This window comes from Saccostrea echinata, unplaced genomic scaffold (genome assembly GCF_033153115.1).
Source record: "Saccostrea echinata isolate AGI-Se365-2 ecotype Australia unplaced genomic scaffold, CSIRO_AGI_Sech_v1 ptg000030l, whole genome shotgun sequence".
In the NCBI taxonomy this organism is placed as follows: Eukaryota; Metazoa; Mollusca; class Bivalvia; order Ostreida; family Ostreidae; genus Saccostrea; species Saccostrea echinata.
In genome coordinates this window covers 11,646,828-11,660,455 of record NW_026889779.1, presented here as the reverse complement: position 1 = coordinate 11,660,455, position 13,628 = coordinate 11,646,828, and the positions used below count along the sequence as shown (strand labels likewise).

The window sequence follows — 13,628 nt, the reverse complement described above, 5'->3', positions numbered from 1 at the left end:
ACTGTTAAACTGTATCCGAAAGACGGCGAACGACAAAAGGGTTTTTTCATTACCACTTTTTAGGTTAGGCCCCGAAGGAAAAAATATTTAATTGGTCCCCAATTTTGAAGGTTGTAAGTTATCCCAACACTCCTTCCAAAAGAAACCCTCTTTTTTTTCACCTGCCCCGTAAAGCAACCCCCTTACCCCGGGGCATCTTGTTTATGAGACTGTAAATTTCCCCGCTTAACAGAGGGGGTACTTTTGAATCAGGGAACCTTTGTTCACTCTAAGGTGTAAATCTGTCCCGTGTTAATTGAAATCAGTAAACGATTCTTTGTTTAATAAAAATAGAAGGAAGTCACCTGGCAGGTGATTTAACAGAAGAATACAGCTTTCTTAAGCAAAATCTTCTACAATAGTTATCAGGGACATAAAATTCAATATCAAGATGATACCCGATACTTGTTTACAACTACGAATATATTAAACCAGTGGTGAAATGGTATAATTTGTTCTCTTGATTTTTGCCCTTAATTTTTACTTGCACATTTAACCATCAATATAAATGCACAAACATGTTCATTCATGAAATGTTGTAAAATTAATAACCATAAAGCAAATTTGCCATTATTTATCCAAGCAACATCTGAGACAAATACGTCTATCCCAGTTCCTCTGTTATTTCTGTAGGAACAAAAAGTGCCAAACGACAAAAAAAAAAAAAAAAAAAAAAAAAAAAAACACTAATCAACAGGCACCAGTTGAAAATGGCACTATGACCTTAATCAACTAAATAAGACTAAACTTGCACATCAAAACATTATAAAATTTCATTTTATAGGTCTTTTACAGTAGAAACCTTACATAAACCAAAATCTGCTGAGCAAAACTTCAGCATTTTAGTTTAGTGGTTTCACAAACGGTTGAGACAAAAGCTGTTCAATTTTTTAGTTCAATTTAGCTGCCTTTAATGATAATGCATACATTTGAAGGTCAAATGCCAAGATCTACTCATAAAACAAATTGAAAGTCTTCTTTACAAAGAGGTTAGTTAGAAGACGATAATCACAAAAAGGTAAAACAGAACATTTATTTTCTAATTTAGAGCCCACAACAGACAACTATGAAATTATTACAATAATAAAGAAAAGATATGCCAGTGGATAGTATAACAATTTGTAAAAGACATTGCTCATTTCAACAATAATATTGTACTATTTCAGTTAAAGGGAATACTATATATAAAAAGTGTATGGCTACTACAACATGTTATCATTTATGAATTTGCCCACAGAATTAAGAGTTTCTTTGTCTTCAGTATTGAGTAACCAAAAACGTTTTTGTTCATCATCTAATGCCGAGAAATTTGGTAAATGAAAACAAACGAAAAGCTGAAGAAAATTGCTAAAGAAGACTGGCGAAGCTACAGACAGAAGGACAAACGGACATACACACACATCGACATAATGCCTGGATTACAGATCAGACACACTTCCACACAAATAGATATTGACATGTACCGGGTATATATTGACATGTACCGGGTATATATTGACATGTACCGGGTATATATGTAATTTATCTGAGATGAAACTATATATACCTGGGTTTTTTTTCCAGAATGATAAAGATGAAGCTCTAAAAAAGGTAAAGAAAAGAGAAATAGAAAGGCGCATAGCCAGATTCATCAAATGAAAAATATAATCGTAACAATGTAGGTATGAAAGTTAAATATTTCGAATCTCCATTCCATGCACTTGCAAACACAGAGAAACTAGGGACTCCAAAATATAGAAGCCAGAACTTTTGACATCAGGCAGTACCGGGTATTTCTAATATCAATCATGATTTTCTCCACCGGACTAGCAGATGCCAGTTCAGATATTTAATTTTTTACTGTAAAATTTAATTTTGTACCATGTTATTTGCTTTGATAGCAGATGCACTGCTTACTCTTTTCTACATTTTTAAAATAAAATCAATTTACTTTTAAATATGAACAAACATAAGTTACCTCAACCAAGAAGTCAAAAACGTAATTACTTCATCAGGATATATAAATCAAAAAGCTCATTTAAATTTCTATTGGGTCTGCAGAATTCGATTTTAGTCTTTTTGAATTGAAGCTATCGTGCAATCTTTCTGCCAGACAAATACAATACAGACAATATCAACAACTGCGCTGCGGCATTTCAAAACAAACATCCAAATGGATTTTAATGCAGTATCTTTATCTAATTGTTAATTTCTTTTGCAACGAAAAATTGATTTTGAACATATTTCTATTACAAATTTAACATATTATCTGCAAGCAAAATTCATAATAAATATAAATGTTCTATACAAAGTGTTCATTAAGATAATTTCACTGTATCAAATATGTCCTCCAAATGAAAGAAAAAAAAAATATTTGAAAATTCGTCTGAATGAAGAAAATGGAAAACAACAGACCTTAAAGGCAGCCAGAGCGATGAAACCAGCATCAAAATATATGTCTAATCAACATCTGCCCCAAATATAAAGAACTTACAAAGCATATCACATATATCAATGAACTACTGAAATTGTCAACCTAACGGCTACGGCGAGTCTATTAAACAGTTCCTCGCCATTACATCTTTACAAAGGCACTCACTCTGTGCAAATACAGCCTAATAATATCCCTGATAGTTCTTTAAGTTGAACCCAACACTCAATACTCAGCGTCACTTAATATCAATGATCAGCCATTAGATTTATACTCGTTGATTGTCATGCGATAAAAAAAATTTTTTTTAAAGACCATGTATGCTTCATCTACTAGGAGACCACGCCACTTATCAAAAACACAAATATAATAATTTATGCTGTAATTTCGATCACTTTCACGTTGGTGTATGGATTGGGGTTTAAATAATTGATAAAAATAAGTCTTTCAAAAATAAAAGATAAAGATCGGTAATTTGAAAGTAATCTTTATTCGACTGAATATAAAATCTTTAAATAAAAGAGATAATATTGAGCATGCGACAGTGAAAACTAACCACAATTATATGGTTAGGGCTGTAAAGAGCTCTAATTTACCTGTATGGATTATACACCCACTGCAATAAACACTCGATTCTACCAATATTTTTTAAAAGTGATAAATAATAAGGTTTTGGCATTGATAATAATAAAAAAAGAAATCTTACCTAAAGCTTCATTAGATGTACTGGAGTGTGATCTTTTTTGGCCTTACGCGGTCGGAGAAAGGCGGTTTTGTTTTGCCTGCTAACTCTGGGACAGATGACACCAGATATCACGTGTAGGTTGTCAGTTTCAGTCCCATTACCTGCACAATGGACAGCTTCCTCTTATGAATATGCAACATGTATATTGCTTAGAGATTTGGCAAAGAAACCATTCATAACAAAGTCATATTCATGATTATTTATTGTTGGCAATATTAATATTTATTGGAAATATTTATATATAGGTCCCAGTTTGAAATTAGTGGTCTCGTGTATAGACACTGTAAGGAAATATTCTTGTTTTTTTTATATTATTTTTTTTCTTCAAAATACTCGATGCTTCTATTTATAAAAGCATGTCAAAGATGGTGACTAAATTTATTTTTCCTGCAGGTACTGACTGTGCGACCCAGCCTTCAGTAGGACACAAGTTTATGGCCACCATGACAGTTCAGCTCGTTAATTATCACACCTAACGAGCCACAATTAATTAGCCTTTGTGCAGGGCGAGTGTTGATGGTAGACAAAGGTGACAGGATGCATCACTTAATGCCACTCACTTCTCCATTTGTCCAACTGGTTGTGTGTTATCAAATTATGATGTTTTCATTCAATAAATACAATGTAAATATTATATATTAACCATTTTATCTTAAATGAAGTTATCTATGTCCTTCATAATGTTATAAATACATGTATCTAGTAGACGAATGAAAGTTCGTCGATATATCTAATAAAAGTGGAACTGAAGGCCAGACAAGAGTTTTCTTCTCGTGGAAAAGGTTTTTTTTTTTTTAAATAAATTCTGCTTCGTAGAAATTTAAAAAAGGGTGTGCTAATAAAGAGCACAATTAGTGCCCATCGGAAGTCCAACAGTTTGTTGGCAGACAAGGTCTTTAAGGACTACACAGATATTGTCAAGATGAACTCCAGCATCTTTTTTTATATCAACCTCAGAGTACTTATGTGTAGAATCAAAATGATTTTAACAAAGTAATTTTTTTTAACTACTATAAATCACGAGATAGAAAAAAATTCCAAGTTGTATTTTCTTGAAGAAGTAGTTGTCTATGATATCAAACAGCCTGGTCTTTAATTTATATTGAGGGATGGTTGTACAAAATGTTGGATAGTCATACGTTCTAATGTTACTGAATTTGGAAAAAAAAATTGTGATTTTACATTTTTCTAATAGTTCGGTAGGCGTTTTTGAAAATTCACATTTGATTTACACCATTTCTTGAATATGCTGTAGCAAGGTTATGCAATGCAGTTAATATTTTTGTGAGGAGTCAGAATAGGGGCTTGGTAGAGCATTTGCTGGAACCTCCATGCATCTTTGTTTGTAAGGACCTTTATAAAATTTAGGAATCCAGTATAGGTAAGGTAAATCGAATTCATTTTCATTGACTGGAAAGTTAAAGGCATTAAAGATTTAAACGTGATTTAAAGAATTTTATCCTTAGAAGTGAGCTTAGTGTAGAAGTTGGATCTCCAGAAGTAGAATTAAAATCAAGTTCTTCTAGCAAATCGCTTACTAGATGTTCTTGCGTAGGCAAATCAAAGCTATGCATTGATATGAATTCTTATGTTTAGAGTTTTGTTTTGTTTTTTTGTTTTTTTTGCAATAAATTGATTAGAAGATAGGTATCAAATACATACAAGTAAATACTGTAAATCTGGTTATTGTTGTTGTACAACAATTTTGATGTTCTATTGTCCTTTGATGTTCTATTGTACTTTGTATATCCGGAACACAGCTGTATAATCGATGCAGAAAAATATCTCCCAACTTTGGGGAAAAACTAAACTAATGCAAAACTTTCCTAAGCACAGGTATACAATAAGCTGTAATCATTATGGACTTCTGAAAGGGGAGTGGCGATAAAGGGATCCTGTAGAAGGTCTCTTAAAAAACTTTTGTCAAAAATGACCATGAAATAAGAACACTCATGGCAAATAGAGGGGTAAAACAGGCAAATACTTCAAGTCCTACACTGTTTATATATGTTGATGATTTTAGAGAATGCTTGAATAGTTCACATACTTTCCAGAATGCCTGTTAATCACGCTTTCTTGCTGATCAAGGTTTGATTGAATAATTCAGTGATGACGTTTTATGAAATAAATAAACGATTGCTTGTTGTCAGTTTCATTAAAAATTGCCAGTAACTTAGATCCTCCAACCGCAATCGCCATCGTACTCACGTTTTAGCTATTTCATGGCTGCTTATGGAAAATGAAAGTAGACTTTTAATCTAATGTACGATACTCTTTATGCGAGTGAAATCTAAATATAGTTTACGGACATCATCTTGTATCTAGTGTATTCTTAAGGTATCCGACCCATATAAGGACCTAATTTTCTAACATTAAATATCCATCATGTATTAAATACTCTGATATTAATTCAAAGCAATTTAGAGTAGAAAGGGATTTACAAAGAAAAATTTTCAAAAATAAAATTACTTAAGCAGTATTTAATTAATGAAGATTGCATTGAAGTCTATGGTGACAAGCAATTTGTTGAAGATAAAAATTTATATACTAAACAAATGCTGTAGTGGAAAGATGTATATAATCATTAGGAATAGAAAAAACGATTAAAAACTAATTTTTTACCAAATACATTTTTAGAATTGATTTTTATTGATTAAAGCTAAGGGGGATAACTCTTCAAGGACAGGACAAGGTAAAAAAAATTAGGACACATTCCACTCTCATATATAAATAATAAAACCTGAAGATTATGTCTTTACTGAGTATTCAGGCATTATATATCTTTTATGCATTCAGATTCATTGAATCTAAGGCTATTATGGGTCGGATACCTTAAAGGAGTAAGTAAGAACTCTGGTGCACCCGTTCCGGAGTTTATTTGCAAAATTTAATAATTTATAAGTATAGATACTATAAATATATCGTCAATATTAGGGGAAGCCATGTCAATAAATTGAATTGAATAAAACATTTCCCCCTTCTTTTTCACATGAGATGTCAGTGATGCTTTGAGAAAATAATCAAGTGTAAAAATCATCTTTCATGAATGTGTCGTGCATAAAATGTAATGAGTAAATTGTGCGCAATGTTACTAATACAAAAAAGAAAGAATTTCCTTTTATCCCGAGGCCTTACATTTTGAACTGTCGACTATTTCAAACCATCGGCTCATGATTAATGCAGATTATGTTATTTATCAACTAATGAAATTAATAGCTTACAATAAGTAAGACAAGATTCATGAAGACGATACATTGAAGGGAGTCAGAGGAGCACTACAAATTTACACATCTCCTGTCGCTCTGACAAGAACCACAGGTGATGCAGGTGTGATATCAGGGGTGAGGACCATGTACATAAACAAATGTCGACAAGGTGGTGGTTAAATAAATTATCTTTTTGTCGTCAAGACTTGTGGACATTCTTCCGAGACACCTTCGACCGTAAACAGAAAATATATATGGAACGCCAAATTAACTAATACGTGTATTAAAATATTGTACTTATCTTTAAATAATTGAACCTATCTTCAAATAAATTGAAGATAGGTACAACTGATTTTAAGATAGGTCTAAATGAATTTAAGATAGGTATAAATAATTACACATAGCTTTAAATAACTGAACATATGTTCAAATGAATAAAACTTTCTTTAACTCTATCACAGATAGGTTCAATTCAATTATACAGTTCAATACAATTAAACCTATTTTTAATTAATTCAATTGAAGATAGGTACAATTTATTTAAAGATAGGTACAATTAATACATGTCCACAAAGGTTCTAAATATAGGTACAAATCAATTATACCTAGGTTCAATTCAACTGCACCGTACCTATTTTAAAATCAATTATACCTATCTTTAATTCATGGTATTTGTACGAAAGCCCATTGAGCTCATTTTCGTAGGTAACAAAAATATATTTTTCGCGTCATAACGCGTAACTTTCGCGAATAAACGCGTAACTTTCGCGAATAAATGCGAAACTTTCGCGTTATAACGCGAAAGTTACGCGTTTATTCGCGAAAGTTTCGCGTTTATTCGCGAAAGTTTCGCGTTTATTCGCGAAAGTTACGCGTTATGACGCGAAAGTTACGCGTTATGACGCGAAAAATATATTTTTGTTACCTACGAAAATGAGCTCAATGGGCTTTCGTACAAATACTATATGCTTGCACCCCTCAATAATAACGTCTGATGACCTTTTTTGTGGCTTGTCAAGGAATTTTTGGTAATTGATAGTGCCCCCCCCCCCAAGCTGTAAATGTATGATTGTGCCCCCGCAAAGTGAAATCACTTCCAGCGGCCTATATCTTTAAATCAATTGTACCTATCTCCAAATGAATTAAATATAGGTATAATAGAATTAAACCTATCTTCAATTCATTTGGAAATAATCACAGTTATTTTTGAAGACAGGTACAAATATTTTAATATATGTTAATTTGGCATTCAATAAAGGTTCATGTCACGATTCAAAGAAGGATAACTCCGATATTTTCAGACCAATACTGTTGCGATACACTATATATATAATATTTATGTTGTTTATTTTATCAACTGGCTCAGTTGTTAAATTCAATGTACTAACATACCTGAGGACTTAAGTAAAATTAAACAGTCCCAGTTTTCGCTGTTCAAGGAGTTTCCCCCTTCAGCTAAACTTACAACTTAAAAAGTATTTTAAGACCCAAAATCAGCAACGAACAACTACTTTTTGTATAAACATTTATTGATGATTTAAATAATTAATTTTCATCAAGTTAGTGTGCATGCAAAATCTGAAATATATTAATCAACTATAATACATTCTTATCAATTCGCATGATTTTTTAGTAGCACTACAAGTTACAGATAAAGCCTATTACGTATATAAGCTTCCATTCTGTGGTAAAAGCACTAAACCCCAGAATTATTTATTGTCCGTATTTCCGCGGCTAACACTGCCTTCTGTCCAGGAACCTTCCGCTCACGGGGAAAGACCAATTTCGGACCCATCTGAATTACTCCGCAGCTGGGTGCGCGACATCTTTATTTTTTTCCCAAAAGGTTAAACTTTTGTTCACCTGAGTTCTTCAGATGATATCCATAACGTCCATTTTCTCCAGTGGTGGCCGTTTTGGTCCAAAATATCCTAGATTTCTCATTCTGTCTGAAATTAAAAAAAATCATGTTACAGATTACCTAAAAAATTACTAAGGTGCGTTGATGTAAATTATACATAATTCTTAATTCTACAAGAAATAACTCTGGTTGACTTACTAAGTTTATAAATATCCAGATAGCTGCCACCTTTTCCACTGTCACAGTTGGTTCTGCAGTCAGAGTCATCGCTATCTTCATCTGTCATCATTTTCTGTAGAAGAAAAACGCAAGTAAATGACAAAACTGTCCCTTTATATTCAAACGATGCATGCAATTGTAAAATTAGTGATTTTTCTAACATTTTTTAAAATATATATTCCCTTACCCTGCATTCTATTAGAGAGTTAGTGAACATAGATGTCCCCGTTGAGTTATAAAGTTCCATATTGTCAAGATCCTCGTGATCTGTTGTTGATGACGTCATATTAACAGTTTCTGGGACCTTTTTTTCTGTGAAAGTGACCTGTTTCGTAGTGGTAGGTTTGTAGACGATGGCGTCAATTGGAATCACTTGCTGGGACTGCTTGTAAGATTGTGCTCGATTTTGTTTTTCTTTCTTCTTTTTCTGTGCGTTTCTCCTGAAGATACACAAGATGGTTGTTATGACAACAGCCGCTACCACCGTGATTGCTACGACAGAAGTAGTCACCATGGCGTTCCTTGGCCCTGTGCCTGATTGTTCCAGTCCATTCACATATTTCAAAATGATTTTCAACTTTGTATCTACACTTTTCTTGTTATATCCTTTGTCACTAACTCGAATGTGAAGCAAATAGCTCTCATCTTCTTCTAGCTTTCTTTCCTTGTTTATCCTTAATGTACCAAATGTATTATCCACAGCAAAAACTCCTTCGTCGTTTCCTGATATTATGCTGAATTCTAAGTCACTATTTGGTCCCGATTCGTCCGCATCTTTTGCTTGAATGACAGCGACTGTGGATCCAACTGTGTTCGTAGAAAACACAATAACAGTTTCGTTTTCTTTGGCAGGGTAGGTGATAACCGGTGCATTATCGTTGTTGTCTGCTAAGCGAACTGTGACGTCTGCTGTTGAGACAAATGATGGAGATCCCAAATCATACACTTTAACTTGGAAAGAGTATCTGTCTTTCTCTTCTCTATCCAGTGTTTCACTGGTTTTTATGATGCCGTCTTGAAATACGATAAAGGGGATCGTATTTTTGTATCCCTCTATTACTGAAAACAGCAAGTTACCATTGACACCAACATCTTTGTCTGTTGCACTCAACTGTCCGACCTTCATTCCAGCTGGCATATTTTCAAGGACGAAAAACTGGAAATGGGATACCTTAAACGATGGTGCATTGTCATTAGCGTCAAGAATAGATATGAACACCGTTGTTGTAGCGGTGAGTGAAGGCCAACCAGAATCCACTGCGACGACTGTCACTTCATACTCACTGGTCTTTTCGCGGTCAAAGCTTGTTCTAGCTCTCAGGACACCAGATTTAGAATCGATTGCAAGTCCTTTGCGTTTACCCTGAATGAAGTATTCTATTTGCGCATTTTCGCCTAAGTCTTCATCAGTAGCAGACACAGTTACTAGATGTATTCCGGGTGCATTGTTTTCGATGATTGATGTGAAGTAAGACTTCTTGCTAAACACTGGAGGATTATCATTCATGTCTTGGACTAGAACTGCAATGCTAACAGTAGAGGACAATGGAGGAATTCCAGCATCTGCACACATTACTGTGATATCATATCGTTCATTAATCTCCCTGTCCAGTGGTATTTTAGACACGATTATATATCCGGAAGACGGGACGTTCTGAAGTTCAAAGACTGCACTGGAAATTGAGCAGGAGACATTCCCGTTCATGCCTATATCTCTGTCGGTGACGGTGATGAACGCTACGACATTACCTGTTTCCTGGGACTCCGGCACAAGAGCGGTGAGATTATCATTCGTCTGTCCGCCTCCTCGGGACAGAATATTCACATCAATCACAGGAGCGTTGTTGACAACGTCCTTCACAGAAACGGTAAGGTTAACTCGGGATGCAAGCGGCTGTTTTCCGTGGTCTTCACTTATAACTTCCAGTTGAAATGTCTCTCCACTTATTCGAGTTAAGTCTTCTTTGACGGATATATCACCTGACGATTCGTCGATCATGAAAAACAATCCGAAGAATGACGTTTCTCCTGACAATCTGTAGGAAACACGTCCATTGTCTCTGAGGTCGGGATCTGTTGCTCGTACTGTTAGGACAACCGTTCCTATCGTAACGTTCTCCTGGACTGAGACGTTGTAGCTAGAATGTTCAAACCGAGGGCTATTATCATTGGTGTCCGTAACTGTGATATCAATATCAATTTTGCTGGCATCCGATGTTTTTCCCCCATCAGAAGCTATGATAGCTACATTGTAAGAGTCTCTAGATTCACGGTTCAGATCTTTCAGAAGAATAAGAGAGGCCATTCGTATACCTTCTTTGTTCTTTGTTACTTGAAGACCAAACACATCTGCATTTGAAGCTTTATATGTTACATTACGGTATTTTTCTGTTGAGTCTCGGTCTGTGGCTGTCACTGTGGTGATAATGGTTCCAGTAGGGGTAGATTCCGGAACGTTGATGTTAATCCGATTCTCTAGAAATCTCGGTGCATGGTCGTTAACGTCATCAATCTGAATTTCCACATCTACGATCTCAAAGTGGCTTGCTTTTGGTGAGTATAGAGCAACTTTCAGATTGATGGAGCATGTTTCACGGTTTCCACAAGTTGATTCCCGGTCAATAAGTTCCGCTGTGTAGAGATATCCGTTCTGCTTGTTCAATTTCACTAGGTTGGCATGTTCCCCAGACCCGATCATACTGTACACTAGATCTGATTGAGCCCCCTCTGGTAAGGTCTGTAGGATTCCATCGCCAGTATGACCGATCAACGTGTTTATATCCGACTCCTCGACAACATGGAGTGTAGTTTTAGATCCGTGCACTATGCACGCGCAGGATATCAGGAAAGCAAAACTCAACATTTTCAAAATAGCAGCAGTTTCTGAAATGGATGTAGAAAGAATTGCTTAAAATTTTAAAATTTTTAGACAGGTGTTGCGTGGTGAACTATCATGTTAGATCCGCATTTCCCCTCGGATATTTACCAATTTGATACAATCTGATCTACGTTTAAAGAACATATATAGTATTTTTTCCTTTTCTCATGAGAATCGGTTTAACGCCTTCGGTGAAAAAGACTACAAACAATGATCAAATATACTTTACACTATCACACAAATTTGTTTAATTACTTAACAAAGCCTTAAGGCTTAATTCACTTAAACTTTTCTATTGTGTCGGGTGCATGGTGTCGTAAACAATTATGTAAAAGAATGTGTGAAAATCTGATGTTTATTTGTACTCGGGCGTTATGCCGTGATTTTTTATTTTTTTTTTTAAAGTGAATGAGGCGTCGAAATTAACAGGTAGAGAGAAAAACGTATTGTTGACCTTTGTAATTTCCAACAGAAGTGGAATTATTGAGGATTATTCGTGAAATGTTAATTGATGGTCAGGAACAGACATGAAAATAATAATAAAGAATACAGCTACTTAAAGTATATATATACTGAAAATACAATGGAGATCGTTTAAAAATATTTCTCGATTAGGTATGGAGAAGACAGACTTGAGATTTTATAAAACCAGAATATATTTTTTAAAGTTAACAGTTAATATTTTATGTAAATTATTTAATAATCTATCCCACAAAATAAATAAATAAATACACCAATTAATCAATATATAATAAATAAATAAAAAATAAATATGTCATTCGCATCTTATAGTCTATAAAGAACACTTCATTATGTATGAAATGCCGATAAAAAATAATTAGATATCTTACCGAGAAGTATATATCCAAATCCATGAAATCCGAGATATTAAATGAATAAATCTGTTTTATCTACCCGTTAAAATAACCTTTCTTACATGTGCGGCTTGAGTCACAATGAAACCCTTACACAAAGTTATCTAAAATGATAAAATTCTCACTACTAATAAATCGGCACCGACAGATTGTGAAAATATTTTTACATGTTTTTGATATTTTTATATTACGTCCACGAGCCATTATATGTTTTTGAATCAAACAAATGGAATTTTATGGCCATAATGTTACGTACTTAAATGGCCATTAGTGACAAAAAATGTTTTGAGGTGTTTTACGACAAGTCCTTCTATAAATAAAGCATTGACAGTACTACATATTTATGGCTTTTACTCAGTTATACTTCAAAGAAACTCACCTTGAATATAGATCATTCAGATGACTAACGTACTAATGTACACACATGTCAGGTATTGTGAATAATTCCAAAGTAAACACAGCCTATAAAAATGTATACTTTTTTCTATCAGTGAAGGGTAGATACTGAAGAATTCTTAGCAGAGAAAATATTTATATACTAGTTTAACACGTTGACCAATTAACTGGCTTGTCATTTTAGAAAATTAAGAAACATAATTGCATATTTAATTCACTTTTACAATTGTGCAAAATTCGAGAAGTTCTACACGCGCGAGGCGTCAAATTATGCCCTGTGGCGCGTGCAAAACTTAGTCACACGCGTTTTGCTTTTTGAAGCAATATTTTGGTGTGTTGAGTTGCAATTTTCTCAGGATTAATGATTCATTACCTGGGGGACTGCACACCTTTGATTTATGACTGGGAAAATCCACATAATCCCCCATTAATATTGTGTTCTTTAATTAAATGAACCAGAGGGCGCCCTCATCATCTTGACCTGATATCTTGACCAGTTTATGGTCGGTGAGGATTAAGTTAGATTTACTCCTCTTTTTACGTTGTACTGGTTTTCAATGGAATGGAAATATGGAGCCAAATAAAATAATGAAGTGATCACAAGGGACATTTTTATACCCCTTATTGCAATGTAAAATAAAGACGGACATTTTTTTTTAAAATTAATTCTACAAATATAAAATTAAAGAAATAATCACACACGGTTCAGAGGGATAAGGATCCCCTGTGATATTCATTATTTACTTGCATGAAAGTATAACTATGAACTCAAATGATAAAGCAGAATTGATTTTGTTTTGCAAAATGATAAACAGAATTAAATAAAAAATCTCATAAAAATTGATATACAAGAACTTTATTTGTTTAATTTGAGAAAAAAGTTAACAATTTGAAAAATCTATGTTTTTCTTAATAAAAAATTGCAACTTTTTCTACTTAACTAAAAATGTTTTCTTTTTGCTGTAAAAGATAAGAATTTCGTCCAAAAGTGATGACGTG

At 33.9% G+C, this 13,628-nt stretch overlaps 1 protein-coding gene across 1 annotated transcript; it reads right to left on the bottom strand.

Annotated features, from left to right (window-relative positions):
• Positions 1-8,272: 8,272 nt before the first annotated feature.
• On the bottom strand, positions 8,273-11,343 carry LOC133196811 (protocadherin-9-like). Its single transcript, XM_061332666.1, has 3 exons — positions 8,668-11,343; positions 8,460-8,553; positions 8,273-8,349 (listed from the first exon to the last, which is right to left on the bottom strand). Exons 1-3 carry the CDS (start codon positions 11,341-11,343, stop codon positions 8,273-8,275), a joined length of 2,847 nt encoding a protein of 948 aa, XP_061188650.1.
• Positions 11,344-13,628: the final 2,285 nt, after the last annotated feature.

Coding starts and splice junctions, on each gene's coding strand:
- LOC133196811 (XM_061332666.1), bottom strand. CDS start 11,343: ATGTTGAGTTTTGCTTTCCTGATATCCTGCGCGTGCATAGTGCACGGA. Junction 8,554..8,667: donor ACTCTCTAATAGAATGCAGG/GTAAGGGAATAT, acceptor TTTCTTCTACAG/AAAATGATGACAGATGAAGA. Junction 8,350..8,459: donor TCTGGATATTTATAAACTTA/GTAAGTCAACCA, acceptor TTTTAATTTCAG/ACAGAATGAGAAATCTAGGA.